Source organism: Chelonoidis abingdonii, chromosome 3 (genome assembly GCF_003597395.2).
Source record: "Chelonoidis abingdonii isolate Lonesome George chromosome 3, CheloAbing_2.0, whole genome shotgun sequence".
In the NCBI taxonomy this organism is placed as follows: domain Eukaryota; kingdom Metazoa; phylum Chordata; order Testudines; family Testudinidae; genus Chelonoidis; species Chelonoidis abingdonii.
Window position 1 is genome coordinate 7,198,981 of NC_133771.1, and position 16,277 is coordinate 7,215,257.

At 40.5% G+C, this 16,277-nt stretch overlaps 1 protein-coding gene across 1 annotated transcript in view; it reads right to left on the bottom strand.

The window, feature by feature from the left end:
- ELP3 (elongator acetyltransferase complex subunit 3) overlaps window positions 1-16,277 on the bottom strand; it is a 141,648-nt gene that overhangs the window by 14,909 nt on the left and 110,462 nt on the right. Inside the window, 1 exon segment of the mRNA XM_032790883.2 lies at window positions 14,391-14,472. Within this exon segment, the coding sequence (XP_032646774.1) occupies window positions 14,391-14,472 (82 nt within the window).

Sequence of the window (16,277 nt, forward strand, 5' to 3'; positions counted from 1 at the left end):
CCAAATCACTAGTAGTGATTTCTGGTCACTAATAATCTGGTACTAGATTTGAATTAGCAACAGAGGTGGAAAGGGTCATACCCATTATGAAGCCCTGGGCCATCCAGTCCTGTACAACAAGAAAAACCCACTTAAAACAGTCCTAAGGCACCTACTGAAACCTTTTACTTCATGCGTCATCAATAGTCAGCAGCAAAAACAGTTAATCCAGAAATACTACTACAGATTAACAAGAATTGGGGATAATGAAGCACCTCCCCCTGCCCTACAATCTTTCCCACTTTTTCTGTTTTATTTGCAGTCTGTTGAATTCCTTGTGTCACATCTACCTGTCTTTCTGTCTGGATGCAGCTTCTAGCAGAGCCAGTTAATGTCATAGGTGGAGAGACTCGTTTGAGAGAGAGGGAAACACTTATTTGTATTTCTGTACTGCACAGAGGAGTGATATATGCATACAGATGAGAAGAGGCAGAAGAGTTTTTAATATATATCCCTGTGGTTTAATGTTGAACAAAAAACGCTGAGATCAGCAGTTACAGGGGCTATGTCCACACTAAATGTTATTATTCCCCAATTCTTCTGCTTCTTAACTTCTCTGATGAACTAGCTAATGAAAGAGGCCAGCAACACTTGACATCAATAGTTTTTAATCCCTACTCATCCAGAAGTCCACCCCTGCTTTCCTCTATCTTCAGCCTCTGTGTGCTCAGGTGTATAACATTCCAGGCCTGTGGCCATGTTAATTTTCTACTTGGCAGAACACACATAAAAATGTGGTCTGGGGAAAAACTGATCATCTTGCTGCACTGTTAATTAGTTCATAGCACAGAACAGTAGTGTACCCCAGTCCTCACACCACTGAGATAAGACTTCTGTTTCGCTGAAATGAGGAAATCTATATTTAGGTCTCACTGCAGGGACACATCAAACAATTCCTTCAACAGGCTACCTGTTCTGGTGTGATTTAATAACTGTGGGTGTGGTTGCAGAGCTCTCCAGCCTCTGCATCAATGATAGTATTTTAAAAGGCTACCAGACATGGGGTGTTAGGGAATGCAGCACTTGCACTTTAAAGGGAAAGGGAACATGCTCATTAAGGGGCCTCATAGCACATGTGATTTTAGTAGATGGACACTTGCGATAGTGGAATTTTATCTCTGCTCTGCATTCCTCGCAGAACAGTCTACTTCTGCACAGAGATAAAGCATAATGAAGCCTGTCTGCATGACAGATGCCTCTCTCTTCTTTTGACGTCAGGAGTGTAGACAGACAACAGCAATTATTTCAAGTTAAAGATCTCCTTTTTGCAACAAAGAATTTTCTCTGAAAATTTAAATTTTAGGGTTGCTGTCTGAAAAACCAACCAGCAGTCTTAGAATCATTACATGTATTATTTTGTACATGTAGGCCTGGAAGTCCGCAATGTAATTAGGGCTGTCAATTAATCGCAATTAACTCATGCAATTAACTCAAAAAACTTAACGGCAATTAAAAAAATTTATTGTGATTAATTGCTCTGTTAAACAATAGAATACCAATTGAGATTTATTAAATATTTTTGGATTTTTTTTACGTTTTCAAATATATTGATTTCTATTACAATACAGAACACAAAGTGTACAGTGCTCACTTTATATTATTTTTATTACAAATATTTGCACTGTAAAAATGATAAAAGAAATAGCATTTTTCAATTCACCTCATACAAGTACAGTAGTGCAATCTCTATCGTGAAAGTGTAATTTACAAATGTAAATTTTTTTTGTTACATAACTGCACTCAAAAACAAAGCAATGTAAAACTTTAGAGCCTACAAGTCCACTCGGTTCTACTTCTTGTTCAGCCAATTGCTAAGATGAACAAGTTTGTTTACATTTATGGGAAATGATGCTGACTGCTTCTTATTTCCAGTGTCACTTGAAAGTGAGAACAGGCATTCACATGGCACTTTTGTAGCCGGTGCTGCAAGGTATTTGTGTGCCAAATATTCTAAACATTCGTATGTCCCTTCATGCTTCAGCTACCTTTCCAGAGGACATACTTCCAGGCTGATGATGATTGTTAAAAAAAATAGTGCATTAATTACATTTGTGACTGAACTTCTTGGGTTGGGGACTGGTATGTACCCTGCTGTTTTACCCTCATTCTGCCATATATTTCATGTTATAGGAGACTCGGATGATGACCCAGCACATGATGTTTGATTTATGAACATTGTCGCTGCAGATCTGACAAAACACAAAGATGGTACCAATGTGAGATTTCTAAAAATAGCTACAGCACTCGCCCTAAGGTTCTGAAATACTGTCCAAAATCTGAGAGAGACAAAGTGTAGAACATGCTTTCAGAAGTCTTAAAAGAGCAGCACTCTGATGCGGAAACTACAGAATCCGAACCACCAAAAAATATATATATCAACCTTCTCCTGGTGGCATCTGACTCAGATGATGAAAATGAACATGCATTGGTCTGCTCTGCTTTGGATTGTTATCAAGCAGAACCCATCATCAGCATGGATCCGTATCCTCTGGAATGGTGGCTGAAGCTTGAATGGACATATGAATCTTTAGCGCATCTGGCATGTAAATATCTTGCAATGCCAGTTACAACAGTGCCATGCGAATGCCTGTTCTCACTTTCAGGTGACGTTGGAAATAAGAAGCGGACACCATTATCTCCTGCGAATGTAACCAAACTTGTTTGTCTGAGCGATTGGCTGAAGTGGGACTGAGTGGACTTGTAGACTCTAAAGTTTTACATTGTTTTATTTTTGAATGCAGTTATTTTTTTGTACATAATTCAACATTTGTAAGTTCAACTTTCATGATAAAGAGATTGCACTACAGTACTTGTATTAGGTGAACTGAAATATACTATTTCTTTTCTTTTTTTAAAGTGCAAATATTTGTATTAAAATAAACAGAAAGTGAGTACTGTATACTTCGTATTCTCTGTTGTTGAAATTTGTGTTGAAATCAATATATCTGAAAATGTAGAAAACATCCAAAAATATTTAAATAAATGGTATTCTGTTATTGTTTAACAGCACGATTAATCGTGCAATTAATCTTTTTAATTGCTTGACAGTCCTAGATGTAATAGCTAACATAAAAGACTGGTTAATGTTCCTACCTAGGGCAGTGCTTGGAGTCGGCGCAGGGGATCTGAATCACAGGTCTAACCTTTGGCCTTAACAACCAGGCTTGTAGGAAGGATAACAGATGGAGACACTGATGACAGCTGTGGGAATGAGCAAGTGCTGCTGTCCCTCCCCCTTTTCACCAGCTGGCCAAAGACTGGATGGAAGGGGGCACGACCATCCAATCAGACAGACATATTGGGTTATTCTGTACTCACGGCTCTAGTGTACTTGTTTCTTGCTACAATGAAAGGGATGGCCATGAATAGCTTGGTGAGTTATCTCATCCTTTTGCATATAAATCTCAGGTTGCAAAGTTAAAATGAGTGGCAGATGCAGTACTGGAACCAGAGCAGTTGAGTCCCATTGTGCAAAGTTATAAGGAGTACCAGAGCAAGCACTAATGCCACGTACACAGAGTGAAGCTGGAGGTATGGGATCTGTGCTAAAACATACGACATGCCTATAACTCTAACAGCTCTGAGTGGGCCAACACTGTCTGGCTTGAAATCACCTGGCTCTCGCAAACTAAGGACAGGAGTAAAGGGCAGACAAATCATAGCAGTGGACATACATGATCTTATGAGATGCATATCTCTACCTGCATTTTGAGGGAGGCAGTGCCATAAGGAATATGCACCAATGCTCCTAGCCAAAACCTTAACACTCCCCCCCACAACTTCAATCTTGCCTAAGATGGTGGCTTGTTAAATGGCATCAAAGCTCCATTGTAAAGCCTTTCCACTTGCATGTGCTGCCACTGAAACAGATGGCACCAGTGTCAACATCAAGCTGAGTCACTCTGCTTTGACAAACTTGTTCTTCAACCCCTTTCAGCCAATGTGCCGCCATATATAGCAGAAGTTTCAATGGAGGGCAACAGACTTTGAGGCTTTTGCCCCAGGACCGCATCCACAACATAAGGCAGAGCTCCTAGAGCCAACTCAGTCACAGTGTGGCCCTAGAAATCTCAAGCATTGGTAATGTCAGTCCATGATGGGCATCTTGTGACTGCGCTTGGGACAACCCCAGTTAAAAAGAACTTACAGGAGAACGTATGCCACTTTTACAAAACACAACAAGAAGAAATAGCTAAATAGCAAAAGCTAAGGCATCAAGCTGGACACATCTCATGTGACACAAACTGACTTTTCTTTAGTTTTAACAGATAGAAGCACAAATAGGAAAATCAGAACTGAATTAATCAGGAGACTGAAAAACAGCTAGCAGCTGAGAGAGATGCTTTGATCCAGCAACACCATAAAGGTGCTCCAATAGTCAGTGGTTAAAAGATCTCAAAACAGACTTAAAGGCATTAGTGGATTGTCGGAACATAGGGACTGCCATACTGGATAGGCAGACTAAGACCTGGTCTACGCTGGGGGGGGATGGAGAATTGATCTAAGATACGCAACTTCAGCTACGAGAATAATGTAGCTGAGGTCAACGTATCTTAGACTGACTTAGAATCACTTACTTCGCGTCCTCGCGGCGCAGGATCGATGGCCACCACTCCCCCATCGACTTTGCTTCCACCTCTTGCCGAGCTGGAGTTCAGCAGTCAACGGGAGAACGATCGTGCATTGATTTATCACGTCTACACTACACGCGATAAATCGATTCCCAATAGAGCAATCGCTACCTGCCGATCCGGCGGGTAATGTAGACTTACCCTAGAGGTCCACAGGACCAACATCCTATCTCCAACAGTGGCCAGTACTAGATGTTTCAAAAGGAAACTTAAGAATCTCCTGAGTGCAAAGTCAATGGTTTAATCATATCACGAGGCAGGAGGGGACAGATCACTTAAAAAATACTAGCTTTATATGAATTATAGTATTTGCTGTATTTATTAGGTGGTACTGGTGCTATAACAGCATAATGCTTCTGGGGAAAAAACGCTCCTGTCTGGACCATCACCTGGATATGTATCTTTTATTTCACAAGTTACTCTGAAAGGAGTGAGAAAAAAATATGTGGGTCATTTTCTCCCATCACTAATACTATATGAAACTGCTGTATTTTAAAGATAAAAATCTCAAGTCCTATGATACTATTTTTCATGTGTTTCTATGAAAGCATTAGTAATTTTAATGCACAGACTTGACTCTCACTAGTCACAGTTACTGCAAAAGGCAATAATCACTAACTGGATGGTGACATTATTAAAACAATCCAGCATCTGATTATAAGATAGACCATGGGATCCTGCTCTATGAATTTGTTTATCCACATCAAGAAGAGTGTCCTATGCTTTTATCCTTTAGGGGAGTAAACAAATGGAGGTCTTAAAATCTAACAAGATGGACTATTCATATTTGCAAATTTCATGAGCTTATATCACAGTGCAACTCAATTTTAGTAACTGTATTGTGATCCTTTTAACTTCAAGTGACTTTCTTAGAAGTAAAGAACTATTGTGGAAAATGAAAAATAGAATCAACTTTCAAAAAGGAGGAAGCATTGGATATTTCAACTTGCATAAAAGACGACTTACAGCTAAATTCAGCAAATGCAAGATACAAACATCTTCATACATACTGAGGATTTTCACTTCCAGAATATAAAGACTTTAACCTGTAGATATCAGATATACAACAAATTTAGGTTGGTTTTTAGAGTTGTTTTGTTTAAATGAAAGTAAAAGAAACACACACACACTCTCAAGCCAGGTAAGGCTGCAAGTAAAAACAACAAACCACAAGGAAAACACACAGAGAATAATTTCAAATGCTCATGAAACAGACATTTTAGATCAGACCTCCCAAGAGCTCTGAATAATGGATTAATGCCTCAGGGGTCTACTACTCAGCTACCTAAGCCCGCATACTAATATACTATCTTGCATCAGAAAAGCAGAATGGCATCACTCATGCAGAAAATTACCTTAAATGAGCAATGGCTTCATGATAAACAAGTCATTCACATTTTAGTTAGCTCTGATATAGGATGTGGAGGTTGGGGGGCATCTCCACCTTATTGTTATGGATAGGCAGCACACTTCTGGCTCTAAACAATGACCTTGCAAGCTGAGACAAAACCACTCTGTTTTTAAAATGTGAATACTTAATGCTGTCCAGTTTGGTTAAGCATTTAACACAAGATAGCTCCTGTGAAAAAATGGTAGCTAAAACCTTGGTAGCTGGCGAGTTGTATGTTATGAAAAAACTGGAATTGGACAGTGTTATATTCAGGCTCTAAAGATCACAAAGACTTCCACCCCCAAACCTTGAAAATAAGAAAATTTAAACTTTTATTCCCCTTCTCTTTTTTTTTTTTTTTTAAAGATGAGGATTACAATGTTAGAACATAATAGGAACATGGATGGTCAAGAAGGATATTTCACCTGAAAGAGCGCAAAATGCATCTTTCCTCTTACTCAGGAGACCACAATCCTAAAAACCAACTCAGAAAAAGAGGCAGCAGGAATGAGATTTCAGCTGTTACATGTTAGAAAAATAGTTTGCTTCATGCTAGTTAGACGTGCTAAAGCTCAGGAGCATAATGGATTATAATCCGCATCTAATTTGATTTCCCCCAAAGGGCTGGTAGGTGCTATACACTCTACTGGGGTAACTCTTGAGCATTTGAGACCCTGGTGCAATGATCTGATCTCTGGTTTGATCACTATCTGTGGGCAAAAAAGCAATACCAGAATGTGCAACTTTAAGAAAAGCTTTTTTCTCTTCCAGGGGCTTTACTTCAGGAACCCCTTAGTCAAATGGCCCTAAATTGGGATTGCAGACTTTATCCTATATCTCCATGAGACACACCAAATTTCAAGGCAATCTGATTACCTGTACAGATTTTAGAGGATTTAGAACAGCCAAGCTTTATTCAGACAGATGGTTCTAACCTTGAGAGCTATCATTCTGTTATAATACATATGCAATCAGCAGTACAGCTAAGAACACCCATTGTAATTAGGAAGAAATGAACGCCAGAAAAAACTTCCTAATAGTGAGATCTATTAGACAATGGAATAGTCTCTCAAGCCAAACGGTGGAATTCCCATCACTGTGTGTAATTTATAAACTGTATCGGACAGAGCTGAGTACTAGAGGATACACTGTAGAAAACAGTCCTGCCTCTAGTACCTAGGGGAATAGACTATATGACCAATAGGCTTCTTCCTTCTCTGAAGATCCCCTGTTCTACTATCCTGTCGTGGCCTGGCATTATTAAAGGAAGTTTTCCAGCTCCTAACAACATTTAAAAATTGCAGGCATCCATTTTAGTCTCTTTGTGCAGCTGCAGTGATCATGGCTGTCAACCGTGCCTCCAGAATAAATTAAACCTAGTCATGGGGAAGGGAGCTGGACAATACAGGAGACTGATTCATTTTCCCACTTCATTTTCAAGGCACAGTTCAATGACGACTGAAAATAGCAGTGTTCTGACATCTGTTCAGTGGTCAGATCTACACTAGAATATTTTCCCAGTATAGTAATGTTGGGTAGAGGCATGACTTTTTTTTTCTGCAACATTTTTATACCAGCAAACGTGCTAGTGTAGATGCACTTATACTGCCATCAAAGATGTTTTTGCCAGTACAGCTTATTTTGCTTGGGGAACTAGTAAGCTGTGCTGGGAAAGCTGCATATTGGCAAACCTTTTCCAGTGCAGGCCCAAACTGCTTTAAGATAGGGCCATTTGCTTTAGTGGCTTATCTTTTCATCCCTCTAAAGTCATGATTAGTAGGACACTGAGGGAAGAAAGGGAGGTCTGAGGAAATGAGAGACAATAGGGGTTCACAGTAGGGAGTGATGAGAGGTGGTGCAGGCGATGGTCTAATTACCAGAATCAGTCTAATTCATGGGATTTCACTTGGCACCACCAACTAATACCAGGTCTCTCTTAGTAAAGTTGCCTCAAAGACGTAAAGAATCTCTTTCCTCCCATAATTTCACTCTGTTCTTTTCCAGCCCTCAAAATTATATTTGTTTGCGCTGTGAAAGAGCTTGTCAAGTGCTGATTCCTCTGTGCTAAAGAGCACAACTCTGAGAAGAAGATAGTAGGAACAGTGATTGTTAATAAAATGGCTCATTCCAACATTAACGTTACTCATTTAGGCTGTAGCCAAGCAAACTGAATTACACTCCTCGAGGAACAGCCATGCTAGTTCAGTAATTTTTGCTGAAAATATGAATGTATTTGTAAAAACATTTTATCTTGCTGTTTACTGGAAAAAACCTCAAAATTATATTAGAACTACGCTCATCATCATTCTAGGGTGCAGAATTCAACGCTGTGCAGTGTGTCACACAATCAAAGAATACTAAAGAATCGGCAAAGAACAGATGCCTTCCAGCTGTTACTTGGGAAATGTTATCTAGTGAAGTTCAGTTCTCCTGTTGGGTTTTATCTTAAATCAAAATGCAGCCAGAATTCACTTCGGCACTAAAGAAGATTAACCCTACGTTACTGATTTAAAAAAATCTATTCTGAAACCGGTCCAGGAACACAAAACACAGCTGCAAAAGTATCCACTATCTCACTGCAGTGTTAGGATGCCAGCATGTGTGACAAAAGAGAAGCTTTCAGCTGTGAGCTGCGTCTGAAAATGTTTCTCAGCAGGTCTGTCTGGTTAGTGGTATAGTTTTTTTGTTTGTTTGTTTTCCAAATCTTTGCTTCATTGGTTCCCCAAACTTTCTTGCCCTATCCGATTGAGCAATGACAAATTTCCAAGATTCTTCTCCTTTCCCCTCCCCATGGTTTTACATTTTATCTAGGGCTTTTCTTTCAACTCCTTCTTTTGAAGATGCATTTTTCTGCTTTTAAGAAAGAGAGAAAGCAAGTCTTCAAGGATTCAGAGTGTTTGTAGTAGGATATGGAGCCATTTATCTCTAGATTATTGATTCAAATCCAGCTCAGGGTGACCGATGACTGTTCAGCGTCCTATGTTTAATGAGCTGGGCATCTTGGTCTAATTCCTATAGGCCAGATATCCACAGTCACAAAAACCACCATTAGAACTGGTAATAATTATAGCCCTTATTTGTAGTCTCCATGGAAGGTACAAGGATTGAATGGGCCACGGAGACTAGCCAGCTTCCACTCCTGGAAGTGATCCTTCTGGAACAAGGCAGAGGCATAACATCAAGAAAGGGCAACTAACACTACCATTACCTCTGCTGTAATAGAGTACTCAAGAGCATCTCTAAAGTGAATATGGTGCATTTTACAAGCACTAAATTCAGCTATAAAGAACAAAATGCAGTAGCAGGGGGAGGGCGAGAGCGAACTGGGCTACATATCAGGAAAAAGTACCATGACACACTCAATGGTGGTCTAAAATACATCACTTATTAAAACTTCAGTGTGTAATTAGCCTTCTGGCTAGTACAGAAGTAAAACAGAATTTGGATGATCTCTGCCTCATGGTCCATATTAGATGTTAATTCACAAACTGGTTCAGAGACTATCAGCTCCCAGTGTGCACTAAAGAGAGTCCCAGAACAACATTCTGAAGCGGAGTCTTGCTGGTCAGGATCGAGGTGCTTTGTTTAGGCTCTCTGGGGATCTGCCTGCCCTGCTGTTTCACTGTTTTTAGAAATACCAAGTTTACTCATTATTTATAGGGGGGGAAAATCTCCAAATAAATGCATCAAAATATGGAGATGCTAAAGAATTACCTCCCTGATGTTTGAGTACCTGTTATTGATCGTCTTCAATAAAAGGCAAATAACAAGAGACACTTGGGATGAGCCATGGATAAACCCTTTCCAGGGTGCAATCCATAACTAATAATGTGGTATAATTATGATTTGCAGAACTGAAGTTCTTAAAGAGCTTTGCCTTTTAAGATTTAATAAGTAGGTATAACTTGGGATTGATCCTGTACTACCTAAGGCAAGGTTTCAATGCATACAGTGACGGGGAGTGGGTGGTAGGGCAGAGAAGAGGAGTTCGAGGCTAAGGTGAGGCGGACGAAGTAGAGACTAGGAAACTGGGAGGGGTTGGAGAATGTGATGGTGGCAGAGGAAGTTGGGGGTTTAGAGTTTGGGGCCTAACAACCCTGAAGTCTCTCCAACCCCTCCCACTTTCCTAGTCTCCTAGTGTGCTAGGATCTGGGGGAAGTCCAACCTCTCTTCCTGCCCCTCTATGTGAGCTGGGATCTGGAGTTTGTGGGTAGTAGATAGAATAACCCTGGTCAGGGCTCTAAAGGTATGTTGATTTGTTCTGGTGTTAGTGCAGGGAGTGTCCTGAGTAGATGTTGCAGTTTCTTAGTGTATTCCTCAGTGGGATCTGAGGGAAGTGGCCTGTAGAATTTGGTATTGGAGAGTTGTCTGGCGGCCTCCTTTTGGTAGGAGGCCCAAGATCCACAAACCCAGAAATCCTGGACGCCCCATCATCTCGGGCATTGGCACTCTCACTGAAAGGACTGCTGGATTATGTGAGGAGAACTCGTCTACATCAGACCCTATGCCACCCAGCACTCCCAGCTTATCTCCCGTGACACCCCACTGAGTTTTCATTGAGGAAACTACAAGAAATGCATTGGTGACCTTCCAAAACACAACTCCTAGCCAGACCATGGATGTAAAGGAGGCCTCTCTAGACATTGAATAGTCCCACACACAGATGAATACAAGCCCCAGGAACAGGTACCCCGATGTGCCCACAGCAACAAAACTGGCGGCTGAGCCTTCTGTGCCTTTAATACAATCACACACAACATATTTTTTCACAATTGATGACAATATATATCTCCAGATCAGTGGCAAACCAGTATGGGCACACCGCATGGCCTCCCACAATATGCCGAATAATTTTAATGAACCGCTGGAACAATCTAATCTTCCCCTGCAGCTCCTCATCTCACAATCATGCCCTTTCTTCTACCTACAACACTACAACTGGATGAAATCTTCATCTCTCATCATCTGGACCAAGTGGAAGAAGACTCTTGGGGAAAACGATGTCCAACCCACGATTTCAACATAAGCTTCCACCCCACTATCAACCTCAGCCTGGACCAATCTACCATCCAACCCCGGGAGGATCCCAGCTTCCAGACACACCGGTGCAAATAAGTGATTGGTCACATAATACCACCCTAAAAATAACCGAAAACCTATCCGACTGCTATGCTATCTTCAATGCACAGCCTTCCCAGTCTCCATCCGGGCATATCACAACACGATCCATTGTCTACAGCCAAGCACTCTGAGGTACAACCGCATATTCTGCTCTAACCCCTGCAGAACAGAAGACCAAACACTACACAAAATCTCCACCAAGCATTCTCAAAACTACAATACCCGCTACGAGGAAAATAAGGAAACAGATCAATAAGCAGACGTGTAACCCCAGAAGCCTCCTACTGCAAGAACAAACCAAAGAAAGAAACAAAACAGGACTCCACTGGCCATCACATACAGCCCCCAGCTAAAACCCATCCAACGCGATCATAGGATCTAACACACCACCTGAACAATGATCCCACACTTTCACAGGCCTTGGGTGGCAGAGCCAGTTCTCTGCCCACAAGCAACCTGCCAACCTGAAACGTATTCTCACCAGTAACTGCACACCACACCATAGTAACTTCTAAGCTCAGGAACCAATCCATGCAACAAACCTCGATGGTCAATTCTGCCCACAATATCTACACCAGCGACACTCATCACAGGACCTAACCAGATCAGCCACACCAGCCATCAACAGTTCATTCACTTGCACGTACCACCACAATGTAATAATAAACGGCCATCATATCCCAGCAATGCCCCTCTGCTATGTAAAATTGGCCAAACTGGACAAGTCGCTTCGGAAAAGGATAAACGGGGACAAATCAGATATTAGGAATGGCAATATAACAAAACCTGTAGGAGAACTTCAACTTCCCTGGCCACACTATAGCAGACTTTAAGGTGGCCATCCACTGCAACAAAAAAAAACTCAGGACCAACTTCAAAGAGAAACTGACCGAGCTTCAGATTCATCTGCAAATTTGACAACCATCAGCTCAGGATTAAACAAAGACTGTGAATGGCTTGCCAATTACAGAACCAGTTTCTCACTCCTTGGTTTTCATCATCTCTACTGCTAAGAACAAAGGCTCTCCTCCCTAGATTGAACTAACCTCATTCTCTCTAGCTTGCCTGACAATATATACAAACCTGCCCCTGGAAATTTCCACTACATGCTCTGACGAAGTGGAGTTTCATCACGAAGAGCTTATGCTCGCTCCAAAATGTCTTTTTAGTTCTAATAAGGTGCCCCACAGGATTCTTTGCTGGTTCTTACACATTTATGGCTTATAACTAAGTTGCTAACTAATGGCTAATGACTGGAGTGGAGGGGGAAACTGGAAAATGTGTGTGTGGTGGGGAGAAGGATGGGAGGGGGTAGCTACATGTTGCAGGAATGGTGGGGTGAGCGAATATGAGAAAGGAGACACACAGCAGTGCTCTTCTCATGATTAAAGTTACTGGTAACAAATCATGTAATAAAAATGGAATCATTAGATCATTAATGAGAGATTTTCTCTCACTTGGCCCTGTTGGCAACTAACACAACATTAACTCAAAAGCTTGTTCTTTCTCAATCAACAGAAGTTGGTAAAAACGATAACCTTGTCCTCTATTAATGATCCTGGGACTTAGGCATGGCTACGACAACACCGCATACACATGACAATATTTCAAAAACATGACCACTACACCCAATATACCCATCCACTATAACAAAATGTAACAGGAGGGGGATTGAGGAGATCACAAAAGCAACCGTGTGGCCTAGTGGAAAGAACACTGAACTAGGACTATTTTTAGCTCTGCCACTGGCCTGCTAGGTGATCTTGAGCAAGTGTCCACTTCACTCTGTGACTACAGTTTCCCATCTGTAAAATGGGGATAATGATGTAAAGTTCTTCGAGATCTACTGATGAAAAGCAGCACAATAGAAAAGCCAGGTTTTTTGATTATTACCTTGCCCCAGCAGCATATCAACTACAAACCTTGGTGAGAACAACAACTATCTAAATGACCTCTAATTCCTGCCAACAAACATGTCTGTTCTTTGGTTTAAAAAATTAGGCAATCAAATGGCAAAAAACTTTGTTAACTCAGAATAAAGGTTACCTGATGATGTTTGTATCCTTCAAAAACATCAGCTTCAGCAAAACTCAAACTGCTGAAAGCCAGGAACTACACAATTAAGGTAAATGCCCATGCAACCTTAACTATACCCTCTTTGAGCAATGCCTCAATATGCCCATAACACACACATTCTCACTTTGTCTTTTCACTGTACTGGACAGGAGATAACCTGCACTGGACCTATGCTCAAACACTGACCCTTTCCCCCACTAAGAGACTATCACTCTTGTAAAATTTAACAACCACTTCATACCCTTTTGTAATACCTTTACACATGCACACAGGATATGACCTAAACCTACACCTTCCTTGACAATCATTAAATCCAGGGCCTGCTCTCATATCCCACCTCACAGCTGACAATATTTCTGGCAAGAAGATTCCACTGCCCACCTACTGACACAACCTACACCAAGGGTCGGCAACCTTTCAGAAGCGGTGTGCCAAGCCTTCATTTATTCACTCTAATTTAAGGTGTTGAGTGCCAGTAATACATTTTAACGCTTTTAGAAGGTCTCTTTCTGTAAGTCTATAATATATATCTAAACTATTGTCATATGTAAAGTAAATAAGGTTTTTAAAATGTTTAAGAAGCTTCATTTAATATTAAATTAAAATGCAAAGCCCCCTGGACCGGTGACAAGGACCCAGCGGTGTGAGTGCCACTGAAAATCAGCTCCCATGCTGCCTTTGGCACACATGCCATAGGTTGCCTACCCCTGACCTACACAATTCTGTATTGAATGAGGCAGACTGGAACCTCATGGTACATATGAGCCTCTTTCCCTTAATAACACACGAGGGTACTCAGACCCAGATCTCCGCATATCATAATCGCAGTTCTTCCAAGCTGTTCCCACTTATTCTTCTACAATTCAATAGTTACATCTATCACAGTGAATGAAGTTGGTGCGCATGTAGATAATTCCCAGTGATTACTGCCAGCTTCAGGGGGCAGAGTTAAGGTTACACAGGCATTCACCTTAATTGTACTTCCTGGTTTTCACGAGTTTGAGTTTTGCTGAATTTGACATTCTGGAAGGGCACAAGCTATCACCGGGAGATCTTAACTCTGCATTAACAAAGTTTTTTGCTATTTAATTTATTTGTAGATTAAGTTTTGAAGAAGAATTAAGCAAAGATACCTGAAATGACTGCAATTTTCCATGACCCATGCTCTTCTTTGGCTATCCTTTCTGCTTCCTCCATTAGCAACATACCGAATCCCTAGAAAGCAGGAAAAGAGAAGGGAAGAAAATGATAAAAACAAGGGCAGGAAAAGAACAACAGCTTGTGTACTTGAGAAGAGCATTGCGCAAACATTAACCTTTATAATGGTGAAATACTCAAAAGTTTCTTCAATGGAAGTTACTAATAGGTATAAGCTGCAATTTTATTTTAGGGTCTTTTCATATCTGACAGCTTCTTAGCGTCAAAGAACAAGGCTAAAACCACAGATTTACTCAACTTGGTACAAGTCTCGTAGAACTAGCTGGAGAAACAAGCTCCTCCTCCCCTCACTGACATTTCCCCTGTGCTCAAAAGGGGAGCGGGAAGTACTGCCCAGTGATCAGACAAAGGAACGCAAGTCAGAATGACTGGATTCTATTCCAGCTTTTCCAATAATTCAATGACCCTGAAGTAGTCATTTAAATTACGTGCCTCAATTTACCCATTCATAAAATTGATCTATTTTGGATATTTATATGCTCCCTCCCCATCGCCCTAGTATTTGAGTACCTGACAATCATTAATGTATTTATCCTCAATATTCCCGTATGATAGGGCACTGCTGTTATGACCATTTTACAGATGGTGAACTGAGGCAAAGAGAGACTAGGTGACTTGCCATGGGTCACGTAGGAAGTCTGTGGTAAAACAGAGAATTGAACCTGGGTCTCTCACAGCCCTGGACTATTCTTCCTGTCTCATGTGGTACTGTGAAGCTTAATGTTTGTAAAGTATCGAGATGCTAAGATGAAAAGCACTGTAAAAGTGCACAGTAATCTCTTTGGGGCATGAACCATGTCTTTTTTTATGTTGATAAACTTCCTAGCATAAAGTGGAAGCTATTGGAAGGAAATAAAATACTGTTTCATTACAAAGGAAGAGCCCCTCCATACACAATTCTACAACATGTTTACACTGTTCTGAAATGTCTTTGCTGCCTCTGCGTCATATTTTGTGCATCATAGCCTGCTGCGTAGTGGGTAGAATAAAAATCAAGGGCAAAAATTAGTTCTATGATTTTGTTTTCTCAAATAACTTTATGCAGTTCAAGAGATTTTTAGTACTGAAATCTAAAATAAAATAGTCATAATGAGAATATGATATCTTTTGTTGCTTCTTTATTTGTGGTAAGTATTTAAATAGAGCATATGTCAAAAACATTGTTACCACCAAATATAGGAGATTTCATCTCAAGTTTTGTTTCTGAAAAATTTACATCAGTTTACATGCTTTGATAAAATTCTTTAGTAAAATCTACCAGTTTTGCCTCATTGGTCAAGGGAAAAATCCCTGACTCCATTTCACATGTATCCTAAAATATATTAAGATGTATTTGCTTTCCACCTACACTTCACTTGCTTTCTCACACTACTTACCTTTCAGTGACTCTCTCATGAAAATTACATTCATCATCCCTCTGCTACCTACAACATCTTTTGGCCTATTATGGGAAGAGTGTGAATTTGATCTTGTTCTGGTAATTCTGAGCCTTTAGATCAAGCATAAAAAAAGAAAAGTAATCAATTTATTCTTTGCACCAGAAAGCCTCAGGGCTGATGTTTTAAATTAACTTCTTTTTATTTAATAATATTTTCCTGTGTAAATGCATTAGGATGCAACACTTTGTTTGACAGTGATGACCTCAGGCAATGAGGCGGCAGCCATAAAAACAATGAACGCTTCGACTATAGAATAATTAGCATTCAAAACCTAGGGCAGAAAAAGTAGCCATCATAAGTAAAAAAGCAAAGGGAAAGAAAAATCAATTGAATCGAGCCAAATGCAAACAAATTAAAAAGGAC